The sequence below is a fragment of the Elephas maximus genome, chromosome 27 (assembly GCF_024166365.1).
Source record: "Elephas maximus indicus isolate mEleMax1 chromosome 27, mEleMax1 primary haplotype, whole genome shotgun sequence".
Lineage (NCBI taxonomy): Eukaryota > Metazoa > Chordata > Mammalia > Proboscidea > Elephantidae > Elephas > Elephas maximus.
Genome location: NC_064845.1, coordinates 34571146 through 34594801, shown reverse-complemented (window position 1 = coordinate 34594801; position 23656 = coordinate 34571146). Strand labels below are relative to the sequence as shown.

The 23656-nt window shown below is 40.4% G+C and overlaps 1 protein-coding gene across 5 annotated transcripts in view; it reads left to right on the top strand.

Moving 5' to 3' along the window:
- The window catches only part of NEK11 (NIMA related kinase 11), a 382694-nt gene that overhangs the window by 228876 nt on the left and 130162 nt on the right, over positions 1 to 23656 (top strand). For 4 of the 5 annotated variants that reach the window (XM_049870713.1, XM_049870719.1, XM_049870716.1 and 1 more), the window contains one exon: positions 17075 to 17135. In XM_049870713.1, coding sequence (XP_049726670.1) covers positions 17075 to 17135 — 61 coding nt within the window. Of the gene's footprint in view, positions 1 to 17074; positions 17136 to 23656 lie in introns of those variants that run through there. The other variant, XM_049870715.1, reaches the window with a different exon arrangement.

Genomic DNA, 23656 nt, shown 5'->3' with positions numbered 1-23656 from the left:
GCAAAGAAACAAAGCAAAGCCATGCTTCATCTTTCTTTTTAGAGGTTGCTTCAGAATCTTCGATTAGTTTAGAGATTCTAATGTGAAACAACAAGTTATAAATATGTAATGGAAATGCCAGTGCTTGATATATATATATATATATATATTTTTAACATGAAGTGATTTGAGGGGGATGGTGAGAAAATAGCATTTTTTTTTTAACCTCAAAGAAAGAACTGTAAAAAAAAAAAAGGTCTGAATTTGTAAATTTAAAGTTAAAGGTATTTTAGGTTTGGGGATGCTAAAGCAGTCTTTCTTCCAACCAGAGGGATTTATATGTAATAGAATAGGTGTTATAAATAAATAAAATAAGGACCAGGAGCTTGTAACATCCCAGGACTGAATTCTATAGAGACCATCAACTGTGGATCCCAGAATGAAAGAATTGAAACAAAAAGCTCTATTCAATGGGTTTGTCCTTGTTAGGGTTTCCCAAAGAATGTTCCTGGGACTTCCACAGAATGGACTGGGTTCCATGGTCAGTTAAGTTTGGCAAATGTTCAGTTAAACAAAGTTGTAGATCTTACTTTACTACAGGGTTTCTCAGAACGTTCAATGTGTTCACGAGAGTTATGAATCTCCAAGCTACAATGTGTAGCATTTCCAAAACATGTTTTCATAGATCTTTTTAAAAAGTCCTTTTGTACATATGTCTTTGGCATATACTTTGGTAAATGCCACCTGTGTTGCTGAGTAATAAGTAGTGGGGACATAGTGTAGAGTGAGAAGATTAAGAATAGTTCTGATCTGAGACCAAGGTGATGAAAATTGTGACTCAGGTAGTAAAGGGTCTAGTTTCTCATAGGCCATGGAATCGTAAGAGGAATAACTTATGGGGCTGCTGGAATATGGACTTGGGAAGAACAGCGAACTGTTCCCAGGAAGGACCAACCATAATTCAAGGAAAGCCTGAGAGACACTAATGACCTCAAAGCTGAATTTAGGACGGAAACTTTAAGCCTGTCACTGACTTACCCCCAACAGTTGTATGTCTCACAGAGCCTGATGGTGTAGACTCTTGTGGTAGCCTCAGGGGAGTAAAGCTTACAGGAAAGGCTTCTACCCACAGTGGGGCTGTCTTTTGAAAGGAGAAGATCCTAGACATTTGGGAAGTAGCTGTAGAAGGTTGCCCAGGAAGCTCCTGATAGGGATCCTACCAAAAGAAACTTAAGTTTGGGGGGTGGAATATTAAGTCATACCTGTCTTTGGCATCACCTCAGAAGTAGTCAGAAAATAGCCTTACAGAAGGACATTTGTGAACCAAAAGGGTACCTGAAGGATGAGAAAGTCATGCGTATGTGAGGCAGAGCATTCCAGCCAGTGAGAAGACCCTAAGGTGGGAAAGATCTTGGTAGGTTTGAAGAACTGAAAAAGACCCACAGGACTGGAGTATAGTGAATGGGAGACAGACTGGAGTGAGAGGAGATTGGAAAGGAGCTGGGCTGTGCAGGGAGTGGCAAGCCAGCTACTTACTCTCTATAGAGGGATCTGGATTTTATTCTCTGTATGGCAGCAAGGTGATTGCTGTGAGGGAAGTGGATTAAAGTCAGGCAGCAGTGGAAGCAGAGAGAGAAGTAAGGAGGCTGTTGATGGTCCAGGGAAGAGATAATGGTGGCTTGAGCTGGGATAGCTATTGAATATTTGTCTGCTTTTAAAGAAAAAAGACCTTTTATACTGGTTTCTCAACTTGGCATCTGGAATCCTACTAGTCACCTCACGGTTGAGAACATGTATCACAGGAGAAATTGTTGGGAAGATTTACTGCTGAAAGACCAGTGAGTCACTAAGCATGCCAGCTGGGTTGCCCTAGGGACACGCTCTGTCATCCATCCCAAGCTCCGTTCATCTGCTCTCTTCACTCCCATATATAGAAATGGATTATCTTCCCAAACTAGTGAGCCAAGCTGCGTCTATCTCCCACCTTTGTATATCCATGCAGCGTGATTTTTTAAAAATTGTTTATTGTTGCTTTAGGTGAAAGTTTACAAATGAAGTCAGTCTCTCATATAAAAAGCCATACATACCCTACCATGTACTCCCAGCTGCTCTCCTCTTAATGAGACGGCACATTCCTCCTCTCCATCCTGTATTCCCCATGTCCATCCAGTCAGCTCCTGTCCCCCTCTCCCTTCTCGTCTTACCACCAGATAGGAGTAGCCCACATATTCTCATGTATTTACTTGAGCCTCAAAGTTCACTCCTCACCAGCATCATTGTCTATCTTATAGTGCAGGCCAATCCCTGTGTGTAGAATTGGTTTCAATAGATCCAGTCTTGGGCTAACAGAGGGTCCAGGGACCATGACCATCAGGGGCCCTCTAGTCTCAGTTAGACCATTTAGCCTGGTCTTTTTACAAGAATTTAAGATCTGCATCCCACTGTTCTGCTCCATCAGGGATTCTCTGTTGCATTCTCTGTTAGGGCAGTGATCGGTGGTAGCCAGGCACCGTCTAGTTCTTCCAGTCTCAGGCTGATGGAATCTCTGGTTTTTGTGGCCCTTTCTGTCTGTTGGGCTCGTATTTACCTTGTGTCTTTGGTGTTCTTCATTCTCCTTTGCTCCAAGTGTGTTGAGACCAATATATACATCTTAGATGGCTGCTTGCTAGCGTTTAAGACCCCGGACATCTCTCACCAAAGTGGAGTGCAGAACGTTTTCTGAACACATTTTGTTATACCAGTTGACCTAGATGTCCCCTGAAACCATGGTCCCCAAACCCCCGTCCCTGCTACTGTGGCCTTTGAAGCTTTTGGTTGTATTCAGGAAACTGCTTTTGGTTTAGTCCAGAGGTACTGACTGTCCCTGTGTTTTGTGTTGCTGTTCCTTTCACCTAAAAAATTTTTTTTGTCTACTATCTAGTTAGTGAATATCCCTCTCCCTCCCTCCCCACCCTCATAACCATCAAAGAATATTTTCCTCTGTTTTTAAACTTTATCTAGATTTCTTATAATAGTGGTCTCATACAATATTTGTCCTTTTGCAATTGATGAATTTCACTCAGCATAATGCCTTTGACATTCCTCTATGTTATGAAATGTTTCACAGATTCATTGTTGTTCTTAATCGTTGCATAGTATTCTATTGTGTGAATATACCATAATTTATTGCTCCATTCATCCATTGATGGGCACCTTGATTGCTTTCATCTTTTTCATGCAACGTGACTTTTGAAGCACTGTGAAGACCCAGCCCTCTGTCCCCCTTTGACATTCCTACTTGCTGCTGCCTAAACATTTGCTGGTAGAAATTAATTCCTCTGATATGAGGTTATATCCTTTAACGAAACACAGATGTCCTGAGAGAGATAACATGTGAGCCTTAACAATCATTTTGGCTTTAATGAATCTAGCATCAGTCACTTGAGAGCAAGCAGATTTCACTTGAGGGGAGGATGAAAAAAGCATGAAGACATTGTAGCTCATTGTGGCAAAAATGCACTGCTTCAAGTGGGTGGGAGGGTGGAGAAAAGGACAAAAGCAAAGAAAGAGGAGAATTTCTGAATGCTCACACTCTTTGGCCAAAGATTCCACTTCTAAATGGCTAACCTAATGAAATCATCAATACACAACAATTTATGTGCAACTAGCCTTTGCAATATTTCCAACAAAGTAAGATGGAAGCAACCTAGATGGGCAATGATGGAGTATATGTGAATACAATGTGGCTGTACAGTGCAATATTGTACAACTATTGACACTGTTTCTGAAGAATTTTTAATAGCATGAGATAACAGCCCAAACAAGTGTGTGTGCACACACACGTGTATCTATGTATGTATACAAACCAGTTGCTGTCTAGTCAATTTCAACTCATGGTGACTGTTGTTAGAGTAGAATTGTGCTACATAGGGTTTTCAAGGACTGATTTTTCCGGAGTAGATTTCCAGGCCTCTGGATTTCCAAGGTGCCTCTGGATAGACACAAATCTCTAAACTTTTGGTTAACAGCTGAGTGTGTTAATTGTTTGTACCACCCAGGAACTCCATATATGTGTGTGTACATATATGTTATTGTTGTTAGCTGCTGTCTGGTTGGCCCCTGACTCATGGAAACACCATGAACAATGTGACTATGGTGATCCATAGGGTTTTCATTGACTGATTTTTTTGAAGTAGATCCCCAAGTCTTTCTTCTTAGTCTGCCAGCCCTGCTGAAACCTATTCAGCATCATACCAACACTCAAGCCTTCACTGGCAGATAGATGTTGGTCGCACATGAGGTACATCGGGCTTTTATGCCATGCTATTAAAAATTCTTCAGAAACGTAATGTTAATATCCGCACAGTCAAACCCGGTATCCCACATGGAAGGCGAGAATTCTACTGCCGAGCCACCATACCCCCTGCATACACACACGCACACACACACACACGCATATACATATACATACACACACTCATACATGAGCATACACACACATATATAGTATGTATACACACATATCTTGTACATATGTAGTAGAATCTCAAATACCAAAAAGATGTATGTAGAAAACACTGTATGTATGTGTGTTAGTAGTGATAGGATTTTTGGTGACATATATTTTCTTTCTAATAATTTGCCATATTTTGCAAACCTAAAAAATACATATGTATTACAACAGAAAATATTATTTAAAATAGCCATATACAATCATTATTTAAAAATATCATAGCTTTTTCTATGACTGCTGGGCAGGCATTAATAGTTATTATGCCTATTATGGATCTGACTCTGCGTGTGTGTGTGTGTGTGCATATGGGTGCGCATGTGCATCTGTGTGTGTTAGGTGCCTTTGAGTCAGTTCCAATCATAGTGACCCTGTGTACAACAGAATGAAACACTGCCCGGTCCAGTGCCATCCTCACAATCATTGTTATACTTAAGCCCGTTGCTGAAGCCACTGTGTCAGTACATCCCATTGAGTGTTTTTCTCCTTTTTGCTCACCCTCTGGAAACCCTGGTGCATAGCGGTTAAGAGCTACAGCTGCTAACCAAAAGGTCGGCAGTTTGAATCTACCAGACACTTCTTGGAAACCCTATGGGGCCATTCTACTCTGTCCTATAGGGTCACTTTGAGTCTGAATCGACTCAATGGCAACAGGTTTTCTACTTTACCAAGCATGGTGTCCTTCTCCAGGGTCTAATCCCTTCTGACAACACGTTCCAAAGTATGTAAGACACAGTCTCGTCATTCTTGCTTCTAAAGAGCATTCTGGTTGTACTTCTTCCAAGACAGATTTGTTCATTCTTTTGGCAATTTATGGTATATTTAATATTCTTTGCCAATACCACAATTCAGAGGCATCGATTGTTCTTCCTTCCTCCTTATTCATTGTCCAGCTTTCACATGTATATGATATGATTGAAAATACTATGGCTTGAGTCAGGTGCACCTTAGTCTTCAAGGTGACATCTTTGCTTTTCAACACTTTAAAGAGGTCCTTTGCAGCAGATTTGCCCAATGCAATGAGATGTTTGATTTCTTGACTGCTGCTTCCATGGCTGTTGATTGTCCTTTACAACTTCAATCTTTTCTCCATTTACCATGATGTTGTTCATTGGTCCAGTTGTGAGGATTTTTGTTTTCTTTATGTTGAGGTGTAATTCATACTGATGGCTCTGGTCTTTGATCTTCATCAGTAAGTGCTTCAAGTCCTCTTCACTTTCAGCAAGCAAGGTTGTGCCATCTGCATATCGCAGGTTGTTAATGAGTCTTCCTCTAATCCTGACACCCTGTTCTTCTGCATAAAGTCCAGCTTCTTGGATCATTTGCTGAGCGTACAGATTGGATAAGTATGGTGAGAAGATACAACCCTCATGCACACCTTTCTAGACTTTAAACCACACAGTATCCCCTTGTTCTGTCCGAACAACTGCCTCTTGATCTGTGTAAAGGTTTCTCATTAGCACAATTAAGTGTTCTGGAATCCCCATTCTTCGAAATATTATCCATATGTTGTTATAATCCACACAGTTGAATGCCTTTGCACAGTCAATAAAACCACAGGTAAACATCTTTCTGGTGTTCTCTGCCTTCAGCTAGGATCCATTGGTTATCAGCAATGATATCACTGATTCCACGTCCTCTTCTGAATCTGGTTTGAATTTCTGGAAGTTCCTTGTCTATGTACTGCTGCAACCACTTTTGATTGATCTTCAGGAAAATTTAATTTGTGTGTGATTTTAATGATATTGTTTGATAATTTCCACATTCACTTTCTTTGGAATGGGTACAGATATGGATCTCTTCCAGTTGGTTGGCCAGGTAGCTGTCTTCTAAATTTTTTGGCATAGAAGAGCGAGCACTTCCAGTGCTGCATTCATTTGTTAAAACATCTCAGTTGGTATTCCGTCAATTCCTGGAGGCTTGTTTTTTGCCAGTGCCTTCAGTGCAGCTTTTTTTTCAGTGCAGCTTAGACTTCTTCCTTCAGTACCATCAGTTCTTGATCATACGCTACATCCTGAAATGGTTGAACCGTAACCAGTTATTTTTCATACAGTGGCTGTGTGTATTCCTTCCGTCTTTTTTTGATGCTTCCTGCATTGTTTAATATTTTCTCCGTAGAATCCATTACTCTTGCAACTTGAGGCTTGAATTTTTTCTTCAGTTCTTCCAGCTTGAGAAATACTGAGTGTGTTCCTCTCTTTTGGTTTTCTATCTCAAGGTCTTGGCACATTTCATTGTAATACTTTGTCTTCTGGAGCTGTCCTTTGAAATCTTCTGTTTGGCTCTTTTACTTTATCATTTCTTCCGTTTGCTTTAGCTACTCGGTGTTCAAGAGCAAGTTTCAGAGTCTCTTCTGACATCCATTTTGGTCTTTTCTTTCCTTCTTGTCTTTTTTATAACCTTTTGCTTTCTCTTTGTATGATGTCCTTCATGTCGTTCCATAGCTCATCTGGTCTTCAGTCATTAGTGTTCAATGCATCACATCCATTCTTGAGATGGTCTTTAAATTCAGGTGGGGTATACTCAAGGGCTGTACTTTGACTTGTGGACCCTCTCTAATTTTCTTCAGTTTCAACTTGAACTTGCATATGAACAATTGATGATCTGAGGCATAGGCAGCTCCTGGCCTTATTCTTTCCACAGATGTAGTCAGTTTGATTCCTGTGTGTTCCATCTGGTGAGGTTCACGTGTATAGTTGCCGTTGATGTTGAAAAAATGTATTTGCGATGAAGAAGTGGTTGGTCTTGCAAAATTCTATCATGCGATCTCTGGCATAATTTCTATCACAAAACCTTATTTTCCAAGTACCAATCCTTCTTCTTGGTTTCCAACTTTCACATTCCAATCGCCAGTAATTATCAATGCATCCTGATTGCATGTTCGATCAATTTCAGAGTGCAGAAGTTCATAAAAATCTTCAGTTTCTTCATCTTTGGCCTTAGTGGCTGGTGCATAAATTTGGTCTTCCTTGTAGGTGTATTAGTAGTATTCTATCACTGACAGTACTGTACTTCAGGATAGACCTTGAAATGTTCTTTTTGACAGTGAACGCAACGCCAATCCTCTTCAATTTGTCATTTCTGTCATAGTAGACCATATGATTTTCTGATTTAGAACGACCAATACCAGTCCTTTGGGGTCATTAATGCCTAGGCTATCGATCTTTATGTATTCCATTTCATTTTTGATAACTTCCAATTTTCCTAGATTATACTTTATACATTCCATGTTCTGATCATTAATGGATGTTTGCAGCTGTTTCTTCTCATTTTGAGTCATGCCACATCAGCAAATGAAGGTCCCGAAAGCTTGACTCCATCCACATCATTAAGGTCAGCTCTACTTTAAGGGGACAGCTCTTCCCTAGTTGTACTTTGAGTGCCTTCCAAACTGAGAGGCTCATCTTTTGGCTCTGTATCAGACAATGTTCTGCTGCTATTTATAAGGTTTTCACTGTCTACTTTTTTCAGAAGTAGACTGCTAGGTTCTTCTTTCCTAGTCTGTCTTAGTCGGGAAGCTCTACTGAATCCTGTTCAGCAAAGGCTGAACCTGCTGTTATTTGAAATAGTAGTGGCAAAGCTTCCAGCATCACAGTGGCACACGAGCCACCACAGTATGACAAACTGACAGACACATGGTGGTGGATCTGACTGGACCTCTTGAAAAAAGGGTACTCTTTACACCTTCATTAGCCGAAGAACTGCATCTGCTTTTGAAGAAAAAAAAAAAAATCTGGTTGTTTGACTGGACTTCAATCTATGGGACAATTTTTTTTGGACCTGAATCTTAAAAGATGTTCCTGATGGCTCTAAGGTATTTTCCGTATGGATGGGTTGATGGTTATGGGAGAAGGAGACTTGATGAACATCTAAATTCATTGGCAAAGGAATCATCATGTTATTTTCACAGCATCTGAAAGTCGGCTGGCTTCCTGGCTCTTGGCTGAAGTGACAGAAGACTGGCATCATTGTAATTTGGCATCAAGCAAGGTGTGGTTGTTCTTCCGGGACACTTAGCTCCATAAAGTTTAAATTGTGAAACAATAAGGAAATGCAAAAGTTTCAGTCAACAGCATAATCTCCACATTGCACAGGCCATAATATGGTCCTGAAAGATGTCTTCCTTCACCAACCTTCTTGTTAATGTACAAACACAGTGCAGAGTATCAGACGCCATCTTTAAAAGGGCTTGGCATTCATTTCCGTTTGTGTCTCCCCTTTCTCATGGGAGTGGGTATATTTCTGTTGGGCTTGTTTCTATTCTATTAAATGACAGTTTCTGAAATGCTAGGAATGAATTGGTTGGTAAGTTAAATGGCAACACAGTAAAACAAACTCTTTAACTCTTCTTCTAAATTGTTATTTAGTATTAAAAATGTAGAACCCGGTCTTTGTTTGAGTTGTCTCTTTTTCAAAAAAGAGAGTTTTATTTAAATGTTACAAGGTACAATGGCTTTTTCTTTTATTCTATGGCTTATAATCCATTAATATTATTACTTATTTTGATGCCCTGATTGTTCCAGATTTGACTTGTAGGAAAAAAATATGTGTGTACCTATAAATACAGAGGTATATGTAGATCAGTAGCTCTCAGCCAAGGGCAGGTTTTCCCCCCAGGGGACATTGGAAAATGTCTAGAGTTGACAACTGTGGGTCAGAGGGGAAGAAGGGGCAGTGCTACTGGCATCTAGGGGGTTGAGGCCAGGGATACCGTTAAACAACCTCACTGCACAGGACAGGAATATCCAACGCAAAATGTCAATAGTGCTGAGGTTGAGAAACTTTGATGTGGATAGATGAGGGAATGAAAAAGTAAATGTCACAGAACATTGACATCAGGGTTAAGAGTGTATGGGAATTTTTATACTATTTTGCAACTTTTCTCTAAGCCTGAAATCATTTCAAATTAAAAAAAAATTTTTTTAATGGGTACAGTTGGCTGTTTGGGTCTTAATACCTTGACCTGCAGCCTCAAGAGAGAAAATGACTTGTCCTTGTTGCAAATATAAGTCCAGGAATTGTTACTGATTCTTCATGAGCTTATGCCCTGGTTTCTCCAACAGTGTTGGGAGCTCCTCTGGGTTAGAATCCTTGCCCTTTGTGACTTTTATTCATATGTGTGATGTAGTAGCTAAGATGAGTTCATGCTCTGGACACATAACTGCCTATTCACCTCTGACTAGTTGAGTGACCTTGGCTATATTATGAAACCTGTTTGTGCCTCAGCTTTCTCAACTGTTGAGTGGGGGTAATAATAGCACCTAGTTCATTAGGTTTAAATGAATATAGGAAACCCTGATGGCGTAGTGGTTAAGTGCTACAGCTGCTAACCAAACGGGCGGCAGTTCGAATCTACTAGGCGCTCCTTGGAAACTCTATGGGGCAGTTATACTCTGTCCTATAGAGTCGCTATGAGTCGGAATCGACTCAACGGCACTGGGTGTGGTGTTTTTGTATGTAAATTGATACAATAGCCCATTTTAAGAGCTTAATAAAAGGTAGTGTTAATTCACTCAGTCTTTTAGCCAATATTAGAATTATTTCTGCCCTTGACATACCCCTATACAGTGCTCCCTAACCTCTGTATTAGAAAACATACTTGATGTGTCCCAGCCAGTCAGATGGCTCTTACAGCTGTTTCTGTTGGTGTCATCACCTTCATACTTAGATGTCTCAGGTTCTTGCTGTTTCCATTGATTGAGTCAACTCAACAAAAACTTACTGAGAATCTCTGTGTTTTGTGACAGGCACAGTACTTGGGACCAGGGGCAAATTATCCAATTGGCAAGGTAAGCAAGGTGCTTACCTTGCTTACCAGATCTTCTGTAGTGAACAATTTCACATTTTTCACCACATCAAAGATTCTGCTTCTAGGTATGGCTGGCATCTGTCTCTCCCAACCCCACAGCACCTTCCTACAGAATCAAAGCCTCTTTTCAAACTTACAATCCCTGACAGGGGTGGACGACCAGTATGCAAGGTAAACATAGGTTTACTTGTGCTTACTTACTAATCTGAGGTGAACATTTTCACTACAGATGATCTGGTAAGCAAGATAAGCACTGTGCTTACCTTGCCTACTAGATAATCCACCCCGATTGGGACTTTTATATTTAATCTTCAGTTTCTCTGTCCCTCTCCCATCTCATCCTATCTCCTCTCCCATTTGAGTGTTTCCAAAGAGCCATGCACTGTACTAAGAGCTTTATCTGTATTATTTACTTTACTTCTCATAGGAGCCCTGTATGTGAGAGAGGCCATTATTCTCACTTTATAATGGAAGAAACTGGGGTTTGGAGGGTTAAATGACTTGTAGTGTGCTTTCCCTCCACTTTTCCAATGACAATGTGCTTTGAACTTGACAGAGTCTGGCTGTCTAACTGGAGGTAGAAGACAGTTCAAAGAGTTGCTTCTATGCTACTAGTTTCACTTCCTTGAATATCACAGAAGCTAGAAGAGACCTGCAAAGATACGCATTTAGCATAGTGCAAGGGGCTGGGCTACATGCTGGGGACATAAAAATGGAAAAGACTTGGTCAGTGGCCTCAATTTGTTTACCGTCTCAGTTATCTTTTGCTGTTTAACAAAGCATTACAAAACTTAGTGACTTTAAAGGATGATTTACTGTTTCTTATGATTTTTTGGGTTGCCTGGGCTCACTCAGCAGTTCTTCTACCCATATGGTATTGTTTAAAGTCACTCATGTAGCTGCATTCAGCTGGAAGCTTGGCCTGGGGCAGACCAAGATGGCCTCACCTAGTGTCTGGCGGTTGATGCTGGCTGTTGGCTGGGTGCCTTTGTTTTCCTCCACCTGGCCTCTCATGCTCCGGTACCTGCCACTGTGTCATCTCTCCAGTGGGATAGCCTGGACTTCTTTACATGATTGCTGGCTTACAAGAGAGTCAAATGAAAGCTACCAGACTTCTTAAGGCCTGGTTATAAAAGCCACACACTATCACTGCTGCCACATTCTGTTGACCAAAGCAAGTTACAGGGTCAGCTTAGATTCAAGGGGTGGGGAAAGAGACTCCACATCTTCATAAGAGGAATGACATAGGAGTACAGGGATGGGAGGGCTTATAAACATCTTTGAAAACAATCTACCACACTTACTGATCATCTAGCTCTTTAGCCAGAAGCATAGGGTTTTAGAGCTAGAAGACTTATTTATCATCTGATCCAACCCCCTTATTTCACAGATGCAGAAACTAAACCTGGTAGGTCAAGCCACTGGTCGGTCCTAGGCCACCGTGCTAGTGGAGGTGCCAGGCTTAGAACCTGGGCTTCCATGGTTGGTATCATCACCTTCATATTTAGATGTGTGCTCAGCCTCTTCTCCAGCAGAGGATGTCTCTCTGCTGAGTTCTACCCCCTGACTCAAGGCTGTTCCTGCAAGTTGGGAGGACACAAGGGTGCATTGACCAGGCATACCTTCCTCAACATGGCTTCCCTGTAAGTTCTGAGTGTATGAAATGATACTAGGTTTTACCATATGACTAAAAAAAATTGCTGCCCAAACCCCACGGGATGTTATAAAATAAAATCTAACACATTTATATAACATTTTAGTTCAGTATACTATAGTACCTGTTTCTAATATCCACAATTACTACAATATGAAATGTATTGTTTGTTTTGAAATGAAGCAGGTGATCCATAAATTACTAATTTCTCCTAATATAACCACAAACCTGAAATTATGGCATAATTAAGAGGTTCCATTTTCCCAGATCACGATAGTATTTTTTGGTATTTCCAGCCTGTTGAGTAGAGTACAGAAACTTATTTAGTATAAAAGGTAATTGTTCCATGAAGAAAACCAAAGACACAAGGAAAAGATTAGTCCAAAGGACTAATGGACCACAACTACCAAAGCCTCTGCCAGACTGAGCCCAGAACAACCATATGGTGCCCAGTTACCACCACTAACTGTTCTGACAGGGATCACAATAGAGGGTCCTGGACAGAGCAGGAGAAAAATGCAGAACAAAATTCAAAATCACACACACACACACACACACACACACAAAAAGACCAGATTTACTGGTCTGACAGAAACTGAAGAAACCGCAAAAGTATGGCCCCCTGACACCCTTTTAACTTAGTACTGAAGTCACTCCCAAGGTTCACCCTTCAGCCAAAGATTATAGGGCCAACCCCCTACGTGTCTGTCATTTTGTTGTACTGTGGGGGCCTGCATGTTGCTGTGATACTGGAAGCTATGCCACTGGTATTCAGATACCAACAGGGTCAACCATGGAGTACAGGTTTCAGCTGAGCTTCGAGACCAGGACAGACTAGGAAGAAGGACCCAGCAGTCTACTTCTGAAAAGAATTAGTCAGCAAAAATCTTATGAATAGCAGCGGAACATTGTCTGATATAGTTCCGGAAGGTGAGCCCCCCAGGTTGCAAGGCACTCAAAAGATGACTGGGGAAGAATTGCCCCCTCAAAGTAGGGTTGACCTTAATGATGTGGTTGGAGTCCAGCTTTTGGGACCTTCATTTGCTGATGTGGCACAACTCAAAATGAGAAGAAATAGCTGCAGATATCCGTTAATAATTGGAACCTGGGATGTACAAAGTATAAATTTAGGAAAATTGGAATGCCTCAGAAATGAAATGGGACACATAAACATCAATATCCTAGGCATTAGTCAGCTCAAATGGGCTGGTATTGGCCATTTTGAATTGGACAATCATATAGCCTGCTGTGCCGGAAATGACGACTTGAAGAGGAATGATATTGCGTTCATTGTCAAAAAGAATATTTCGAGATCTATTCTGAAGTACAATGCTTTCAGTGATAGGATAGTATCTATATGCCTACAAGGAAGACTAGTTCATACAACTATTATTCAAATTTACACACCAACCACTAAAGCCAAAGATGAAGAAATTGAAGATTTTTTCAGCTTCTGCAGTCTGAAATTGGTCAAACATGCAATCAGAATACATTGATAATTACTGATGATTGGAATGAGAAAGCTGAAAACAAAGAATAAGTTGGAAAATATGGTGTTGGTGATGGAAACAATGCCAGAGATCAAATGATAGAATTTTGCAAGACCAATGACTTCTTCATTGCAAATACCTTTTTTCACCAACCTAAACAGTGATTATACACATGGCCCTCACCAGATGGAACACACAGGAATCTAATTGTCTACATCTGTGGAAAGAGACAATGGGAAAGCTCAATATCATCAGTCAGAACAAGGCCAGGGGCTGACTATGCCTCAGACCATCAATTGCTCATATGCAAGTTCTAGCTGAAACTGAAGAAAATCAGAGCAGATCCACGAGAGCCAAAATATGACCTTGAGTATATCCCACCTGAATTTAGAGACCATCTTAAGAATAAACTTGAGACACTGAACACTAATAACTAAAGTCCAAACAAATTGTAGAATGACATCAAGGGCATCATACATGAAGAAAGCAAGAGGTCACTGAAAAGACAGAGGAGACTCTGAAACTTGCTCACGAATGTCTAGCGGCTAAAGCAAAAGGAAGAAATGATGAAGTAAAAGAACTGAACAGAAGATTTCAAAGGGTGGCTCAAGAAGACAAAATATTATAATGACATGTGTAAAGAGCTGGAGACAGAAAACCAAAAGGGAAGAACATGCTCGGTGTTTCTCAAACTGAAAGAACTGAAGAAAAAAATTCAAGCCTTAAGTTGCGATAGTGAAGGATTCTATGTGGAAAATATTAAACGATGCAGGAAGCATCAAAAGAAGATGGAAGTAATAAACAGGGCCATTATACCAAAAAGAATTAGTCAATGTTCAACCATTTCAAGAGGTAACATATGATGAGAAACCAATGGTACTGAAGGAAGAAGTCCAAGCTGCACTGAAGGCATTGGCGAAAAACAAGGCTCCAGGAATTTACAGAATATCAATTGAGATGTTTCAACAAACGGAGGCAGTGCTAGAAGTGCTCACTCGTCTATGCCAAGAAATTTGGAAGGCAGCTACCTGGCCAACCGACTGGAAGAGATCCATATTTATGACTCTTCCCAAGAAAGGTGATCCGACAGAATGAAGAAATTATCCAACAATATCATTAATATCACATGCAAGTAAAATTTTGCTGAAGATCATTCAAAAGCAGCTGCAGCAGTATATTGAGAAGGAACTGCCAGAAATTCAGGCCGGATTCAGAAAAAGATGTGGAACCAGGGACATCATTGCTCATCTCCGATGTATCGTGGCTGAAAGCAGAGAATACCAGAAGGATGTTTACCTGTGTTTTATTGACTGTGCAAAGGCATTCGACTGTGTGGATGATAACAAATTATGGATAAGGTTGAGAAGAATGGAAATTCTGGAACACTTAATTGTGCTCATGAGGAACCTGTACATAGATCAAGAGGCAGTCGTTCAAACAGAACAAGGGGATACTGTGTGGTTTAAAATCAGGAAAGTTGTGCGTCAGCACTGTATCCTTTCACCATACCTATTCAATCTGTATGCTGAGCAAATGAACCAAGAAGCTTGACTATATGAAGAAGAATGGGGCATCAGGATTGGAGGAAGACTTATTAACAACCTGCATTATGCAGATGACACAACCTTGCTTGGTGAAAGTGAAGAGGACTTGAAGTACTTACTGGTGCAGATCAAAGACTGCAGCCTTCAGTATGGATTACACCTCAACATAAAGAAAACAAAAATCCTCACAACTGGACCAATAAGCTACATCATGATAAAAGGAGAAAAGATTGAAGTTGTCAAGGATTTCATTTTACTTGGATGCACAATGAACACCCATGGAAGCAGCAGTCAAGAAATCAAACATCTCATTGCATTGGGCAAATCTGCTGCAAAGGACCTCTTTCAGGTGTTGAAAACCAAACATAGTCACCTTGAAGACTAAGGTGTGCCTGACTCAAGCCATGGTATTTTCAACCGCATCATATGCATGTGGAAGCTGGACAATGACTAAGGAGGAAGGAAGAAGAATTGATGCCTTTGAATTGAGGTGTTGGCGAAGGATATTGAATATACCATGAACTGCCAAAAGAATGAACAAATCTGTGTTGAGAGAAGTACAACCGGAATGCTCCTTAGAAGCAAGGATGGCAAGACTGCGTCTTACATACTTTGGACGTGTTATCAGGAGGGATTAGTCCCTGGAGAAGGACATCATGCTTGGTAAAGTAGAGGGTCAGAGAAAAAGAGGAAGACCCTCAAGGAGATGAATTGACACAGTGGCTGCAACAATGGGCTCAAGCATAACAATGATTGTAAGGATGGCACAGGACGGGGCAGTGTTTCGTTCTGTGGTACATAGGGTCGCTATGAGTCAGAACCAACTCGATGGCACCTAACAACAACATAGGGCCAACAGAAACTCTGGTGGTATAGTGGGTAAGAGCTATGGCTGGTATCCAAAAAGGTCAACAGTTCAAATCCACCAGGCACTCCTTGGAAAGCTCTACTGTGTTCTATAGGGTCATTATGAGTCAAAATCGACTGGACGGCAACAGGTTTGTTTTTTTCTTTTTCTTTTACGGGGCCAACAATAACACACATGAGAAACTTGCTTCTTAGTTCTATCATGTATATAAGACTAATGGGCTTGCCAGACCAAAAGCAAAGACAAGAAGGCAGAAAGGGACAGGAAAACTAGACAGATAGAAACAGGGAACCTGGGGTAGAGAAGGGGAGAGTGGTGACATATCGTGGGATTGTTACCCAAAATCACAAAACAATTTGTGTGTTAATTGTTCAATGAGAAATTAACTTGCTCTGTAAACTGTCACATAAAACAAAGTTTTTTTTAAAAAAGGTTAATCGTTCTTCTCAAATACAGTTGTGGATCCCACCCAACCCTTGTGGGAGTGCCTGACTCTTATGGTGTGTGAAGGTAAATGAGGAGTGCAATTTGTAGTTGCATGACTTTGTGAGGACCATAAATTTCCAAAAAGAACTAGTGGAGAAACTCTCCAGGAAAAATGATCGCTTAAATTCTGCTGTATTGAGCAGATGATAGATTGAATAAAACTTTTTTAAATTCTAATAACATTTACTATTTTTTTTATAAATTAAAGAAGTAAAATTGTTTATTGTAGAAAATTTGGAAAAGAGGTGAGCAAACAACGGAGAAAATACAGATCAACCATAATCCCACCTTTCAGTCAAAACCACTATTAACATTTTAATGTATGTAAATCAGAGAAGTGAAGCAGTAGACCTATAGACTGATCTGCCCATTACCACTGAGTTGATTCCAACTCACAGAGACCTTTTAAGACAGAGTAGAACTGCACAATAGGGTTTCCAAGGCTGTCATCTTTACAGAAGCAGACTACCACATCTCTCTCCTGTGGAGTGGCTGGTGGGTTTGAACAGCTGACCTTTTGGTAGCTGAACATTTAACAACTGTACAGCCAGGGCTCCTTCACAGACTGATAGAGAGAGCAATATACACACATACATAGTCATTTTTCTTTTTTATGTGATGGGATCATACTATAAAATAATTTTGCAACCAGATTTTTTACTTTATTTTATTTTGTTTTGCTTAAATGAACATTTTTCTGTGTCACTATTATTCTACCATAAAGGTAAAGTAAATCTTTCTCTCTTATTTGGCAGGACAGTGATATTGAAGCACTGGTCAAGTGTTTGGAAAATGTCCTGGGTTGCACCTCTTTAGGTGAGTAACGTTCTTCAAATTCCAAAATATAGTGACACCTACTGATTCTATTGGAATATCCAGGAAATTGGACGTTTGAAAGGGATCTTACAGTCCAGCCTCCTTGTTTAAAGATGAGGAAACTGAGGCCAGTAGAGGTTGGTTGGCTCATGTAAGGGCCAGTAAACACAAAGAAGAATTGTTTTATTATTATTATTATTTTAATTAGGAAACTTGTAAGTGACCCTCAGTCTCCAAGGATGAAATAATTGAAAGTTGGCGGCCCACTGTGATCAAACGGTGGCCTGGCAGTGCATAGCAACAGTTTTTATAGGTTTCCCGGGAAGAGGAATCTCCCCACCCATTTGTCCTGTAGAAACAGATTGTGTTGAGCTGTGCTGAAAGGACCATCACTTTGAAGGTTGGTCAGTTATTGGAAAAGTTTTGGTTTGAAAAACTAAGCTGAAATTTCTTTAACGTTGTCAGTCTCGATAAATGGGGTTGATGTGCCTCAAAGATAAAACTCTATTTCTTAGTTACTTCTTCTGTTTTCTAATCCGAAAAGCCCAACTGTGATAACTTCTAGAATCAGAAGATAAATTGTCACACCTGACATGGATAGAATACTGGAGGGTATTCTCGTAGGTCCTGGGTGAAAAGGGCAGAGATTTTTTTCTTTGAAATTTGATTGTGAATTTTTTATTTTTAATTGCATGACCAAAAACAATCTCTTCAAAGGGAATGGCAGAAGTAAAGATGAAAAATTAGCCCAACATTTTCAGGTATGCCAGCATTTTGTTAGGGGCTAGATGAACAATTTGTAGCCTTTCCCTAGCTTATTCCACATCTCCATGGGCCTCAGTCGTAATGTAGCTCCCGGGTTTTTCTCTCTGAACCACCATCTGATTGGTTTAAATGCATATCGGTAACACTGGTTAGGTACATTTAACTCCCAAGTGTGGATCTGGAAGACCTGAAAGACTTTGCTTTGGTCAAGTCACTTCCCCTTCTGGACCTCAGCTGGATTGGATCAGTACTTTTCAAACTGGGTTCTTGGGGGTTTCCAGGGAGGAAGAGAGAGAAGGTGTACCAAGCAGCATGAGGAGAGAAGCATGTGTGCGTCGCTCATTTCTGTGTCTCCAGTCTCACACAGGGCCTGTGCAGAAGAGGCCCTTAACAGATGTTTAAGAATTTTTTAAAGAGGAGTAAGACCTGCTTCTGTTCTAGCTTCAACCAAAATGGTTTCACTCATCTGTTTTACAAATTGAATTTCTACATAAGATTATGTCTTAAAGAAAGATTCCACTGCAAAAAAAAAAAGTTAACACTGAATTGGATAGGTGATATTTAAATTCCCTTCTATACACTGTGATTTTATAAAAGGAACATTAGAAAAATGGAGTAAAAAGACATTTATCTCTGCCTGGAGCGCCACTGATATGACAGGAAAGAGATAAAGCTGATATAAACCTATAGGAACAAAGAGAACGGAAGAGGAAATGGGAGCAGATGAGAGCTGCTTGTGAACTTTAGAAGACAGAAAGCAGATGGTTGAGTGGTGACTGATTTAGACAACAGAAAAAACTGAAAGCTAAATGCCTGAGGTGTGTGGGGAGGAAGGAAGGGTGAGGGATAAGCCAGGAGAAGCAAGCCAACTGACCCTGCAGACTCTCAGTAAGGCTCAGGATTTGGAGCCCCCATTTGCCTCTGAAGACAGAATGTGGGTGAAGGTCCCCTCCCTCCATGGGCACAGCCAGGAAATTCCTCACCCCAGTCAAAGCAAAAGATTTGATTTTAGGGAGAAATGACTCAGAGAGGCTCTCTGGTTTTGAGGGTACCAGGATCACCAAAGGGGAGAGTGATATGATGTGATGGAAACAGGGATGGAGTGAAAGTTTGCATATGCAACAATGAAATCACCAGAAACCATCCCCACTTGATTTCTGAAACTATGACAACAATGCAGGGACCCCCATCCAGAGATTAGAAGATATCTCTCTGGGACCACTGACTAGCCTAAGAGGAAATCCTAAGGATACTGACATTCCTCTAAAAAAAAAAAAAAAAAGTGAGGATGAGCCCTACAAATTGACAATCCCTGAATCCACAAAAAGAACTTTAAGTTGGCTTTTGATATTTCACACTCAAATTTGAACAGACAGCCAAGGGTAGCAGACATCTGGGAAAATCTAACAAGAATGAGAAATCTAAACAAAAACACACAAAGAAGGACTCAGGAAACAGATAATATAGGGAAGCAAAAAAAAGTTTAAAAAACTATTATGAAAATCCTAGAAGATTTCAGAGAAGATATTATCTCCATGAGACAAACAAAAGGATATACAGAGAATAAGAAATCTTGGAATTATAATTCTGATAGCAGAAATTAAAAATTCAGTAGAAAATTTGGAGATAAAGTTTCAGAGTTTAGGTAATAAATGATAAGAAAATCAAATGATTAATCCAAGTGGTTCAGCATCTAACTAATAGGAATTCCAGGGGAAACAGAACAGAAAAACAAAGAAGAAATTTATTAAAGAAACAAAAAATTCCGGAGAGAGTAAAACAGGTCACGTTGTATCAGAAAAAAATTGATTTTTCAACAATACTGAAAGCTAGAAGACAGTAAAGTTTGAACCCAGAATTGTGGATCTATCCAAACTATTAATCAAGTGTGAGAGAGAAATAAAGACATTTTCAGACATCCAATGTCAAAAATAAGGTCTCAAAAATATCTACCTCCCATGACTTTTCTCAGGAAGCTCCTTGAGGATATGCTCTGCCAAAACATGGGAGTAAACCAAGAAACAGAAACACATAGGCTTCAGGTGATAGGAGATCCAACAAAAGGGAAAGGTTAAGAGAATTCCTAGAATGATGGTAAAGGAGCAATCCATTCAGACTGGAGTGGGTCATAGGGATCCAATGATCAATGGATACCTCCTAGAGAGAAATGGAACTAATTGGGTTTGACCACAATGAGGGGAATTTTCAGTTCTTTTGGAGAGTTCAAGGATGAATTAGAAAGAGATAATCAGAAAACTAGGCAAAGTTAAAAAAAAAAAAAAACCAAGACAATTATTAATCCTTGGAAAAACAAAAAGTTATAAAAGAAAAAATATAATCTGGATGCATTAAGGACTTAGCTGTACACAATATTTTCATAGTCATAATAATTTAAAAGCTGAATTATATAACTAAAACTTATGATATCATTATTTGAAAGTTGGAGGGAGAGAAAGAATATGTGAATGTGTGTGTTCATGTATGCGTATGTGTGTGTGTAAGAGAGGAAACAGAGAGATAAATCCATATCCTCCAAACCAGCCGCCGTTGAGTTGACTCTGACTCATAACGACCCTATAGGTCAGGGTAGAGCTGCCCCGTAGGGTTTCCAAGGGGCGCCTGGTCGGTTTGTACTGCTGACCTTTTGGTTAGCAGCCATAGCTCTTAACCACTACACCACCAGAGTTTCCATCAAGGCAACCGAGTCTAATTGATGCCGCTGCTGAAATGAAAGGGGTCCTTTGATTATGGCCACAGACGTTGAGGTGGTGAGAGAGCATGCTTTAGAAATACCTGTCTTCAGAGGGAATTCACAGCAGAGCCATCATTGCAGATGAGAATATTATTGCTTTCAGACTCCAGACACTTTCATACCATTACACAGAAGTCATAAACACAATCTCCTCATGTAGTCTCATAGGGGACGAGAGTATGAGATTGCTTTGCTCTTACTACATTAAAAAAAATAATAATAGTAATGCCATTGAGTCATTTCAAACTCATGGCAACCCCATGAGTTCCAGAGTAAAGCTGCTCCATAGGGTTTTCTTGGCTGTAATCTTTATGAAACCAGATCTCTTGGCCTTTCTTCCACGGTGTCACTGGAGGGTTCTAACTGCCAACCTTTAGGTTAGTAGCCGAGCACAAACCATTTGTGCCACCCAGGGACCTTAGCTACAGTAACAGCTAAAAACAAGACCTGTTACCTTCAAATCGATTCTGACTCATGGCAACCCCATGTGTTAACAGAATAGAACAGCTCCATAGGGTTTTCTTGGCTGTAATCTTAATGGATTCCCAAGGAAGGTGATCCAACCAAATGTGGAAATTGTCGAACAATGTTATTAATATCACACACAAGTAAAATTTTGCTAAAGACCATTCAAAAGCAGCTGCAGCAGTATATTGGCAGGGAACTGCCAGAAATTCAAGCCAGTTTCAGAAGAGGACATGGAATATCATTGCTGATGTCAGACGGATTCTGGCTGAAAGTACAGAATACCAGAAAGATGTTTACCTGTGTTTTATTGACTATGCAAAGGCTTTTGACTGCATGGATCATAACAAATTATGGATAATGGTGCAAAGGATGGGAATTCCAGAACACTTAATTGTGCTCGTGAAGAACCTGTACATATATCAAGAGGCAGTTGTTCGGACCGAGCAAGGGGATAATGACCGGTTTAAAATCAGGAAAGGTGTGCGTTAGGGTTGTATCCTTTCACCATACCTGTTCAATCTGTATGCTGAACAAATAATCTGAGAAGCTGGACTATATGAAGAAGAAAGGGGCATCAGGATTGGAGGAAGACTCATTAACAACCTGCATTATGCAGATGACACAATCTTGCTTCATGAAACTGAAGAGGACTTGAAGCACTTAGTAATGAAGATCAAAGACCACAGCCTTCAGTATGGATTACACCTCAGCATAAAGAAAATAAAAATCCTCACTACTGGGCCAATAAGCAACATCATGATAAACAGAGAAAAGATTGAAGTTGTCAAGAATTTCATTTTACTCGGATCTACAATCAACACCCATGGAAGCAGCAGTCAAGAAATCAGACATCTCATTGCATTGAGCAAATCTGCTGCGGAAGACCTCTTTAAAATGTTAAAAAGCAAAGGTGTCTCCTTGAAGACTAAGGTGTGCCTGACCCAAGCCATGGTGTTTTCCATCGCCTCATATGCATGTGAAAGCTGGACAATGAATAAGGAAGACCAAAGAAGAATTGATGCCTTCAAATTGTGGTGTTGGCAAAGAATATTGAATATACCGTGGACTGCCAAAGGAATGAACAAATCCATCTTGGAAGAAGTACAACCAGAATGCTCCTTAGAAACAAGGATGGTGAGACTATGTCTCATATACTTTGGACATGTTATCAGGAGGGATCAGTCCCTGGAGAAGGACATCATGCTTGGTAAAGTAGAGAGTCAGTGAAAAACAGAAAGACCCTCAAAGAGACGAATTGACACAGTGGCTGCAACAGTGGACTCAAGCATAACGATTGCGAGGATGACGCAGGATCAGGCAACGTTTTGTCCTTGCTGTACATAGGGTCGTTATGAGCCAGAACCAAATCCATGGCACCTAACGACAGCAGTCTTTCGTGTGTGTGTGCTTTAGATGAAAGTTTACAGCTCAAGTTAATTTCCCATAGAAAAATTTATACACATGTTGTTTTGTGATGTTAGCTGCAATCCCCACAATGTGACGCCACACTCCCCCTTTCCACCCCAGGTTCCCTGTGTCCATTCCACCAGTTCCTGTCCCTTCTTGCCTTCCCATCCTGCTTTTGAACAGGAGCTGCCCATTTGGTCTCTTATATCTGATGGAACTAAAACGCACATTCCTTGTGTGTATTATTTTTGTTTTATAGTGGGAATGGTTTCAGTTCTGGGTTAATAGTGTGTCCAGGGACCATAATTTCTGGGGTTCCTCCAGTCTTTGTCAGACCATTAAGGCTGGTCTTTTTTTGTGAGTTTGAGTTCTGTTTTATATTTTTCTCCTGCTTTATCTGAAACTCTCTGTTGTGTTCCCTGTCAGGATGGTCATTGATGGTAGTCAGGCACCATCTAGTTTTTCTGTTCTCAGGCTAGTGAAGCCTCTGGTTCATGTGGTCCCTTAGTCCTTTATGACAACAATCTTAACGAAAGCAGATCGCCAGGCCTTTCTTCCATGGCACTGCTGGGTAGGTTCAAACCTTCAACTTTCAGGTTAGTAGTCAAGTGCAAACCGTTTGCATCACCTAAGGACCTTACAATAACAGCTACAGCTTATTAATCGTTGTGGTTGTTAATATACCTCAGAATCTTAACAGGATCCAAAGGACAATTTATACTTAAATGTGGCAGAGTATAAGCCTTGTCACTTAAAAACCTCTGTGAATTGTGCTAGGCTTTCCTCATGTTCATTATCAGCCTGCTTATTCTGGGAATGTCCATTCAGTCATTAAGCATGTTAAGATGTTAAGCATCTTCCACAAATGGTCTTCGAGGGCATCTCCTAACCCTCAATAAGAAAGAACAACAGAAGCATCCTTCCTAATGATTTGGACCAAACGAGTTTTACCTTTGTACCCTAATATGGTACAAAGGTAAAATATGGTCTCATTTCTCCTGAAAACAGGGGGAAAGGATCCTTTCCCTTCTTGTATCACAAGGGAATGAAGAAGAATTACTTAGCATTTAAGACATCCTGAAATAGAAGGTGCACTTTTGTACCCCAAGCCTAGGATATTAGTCTCATC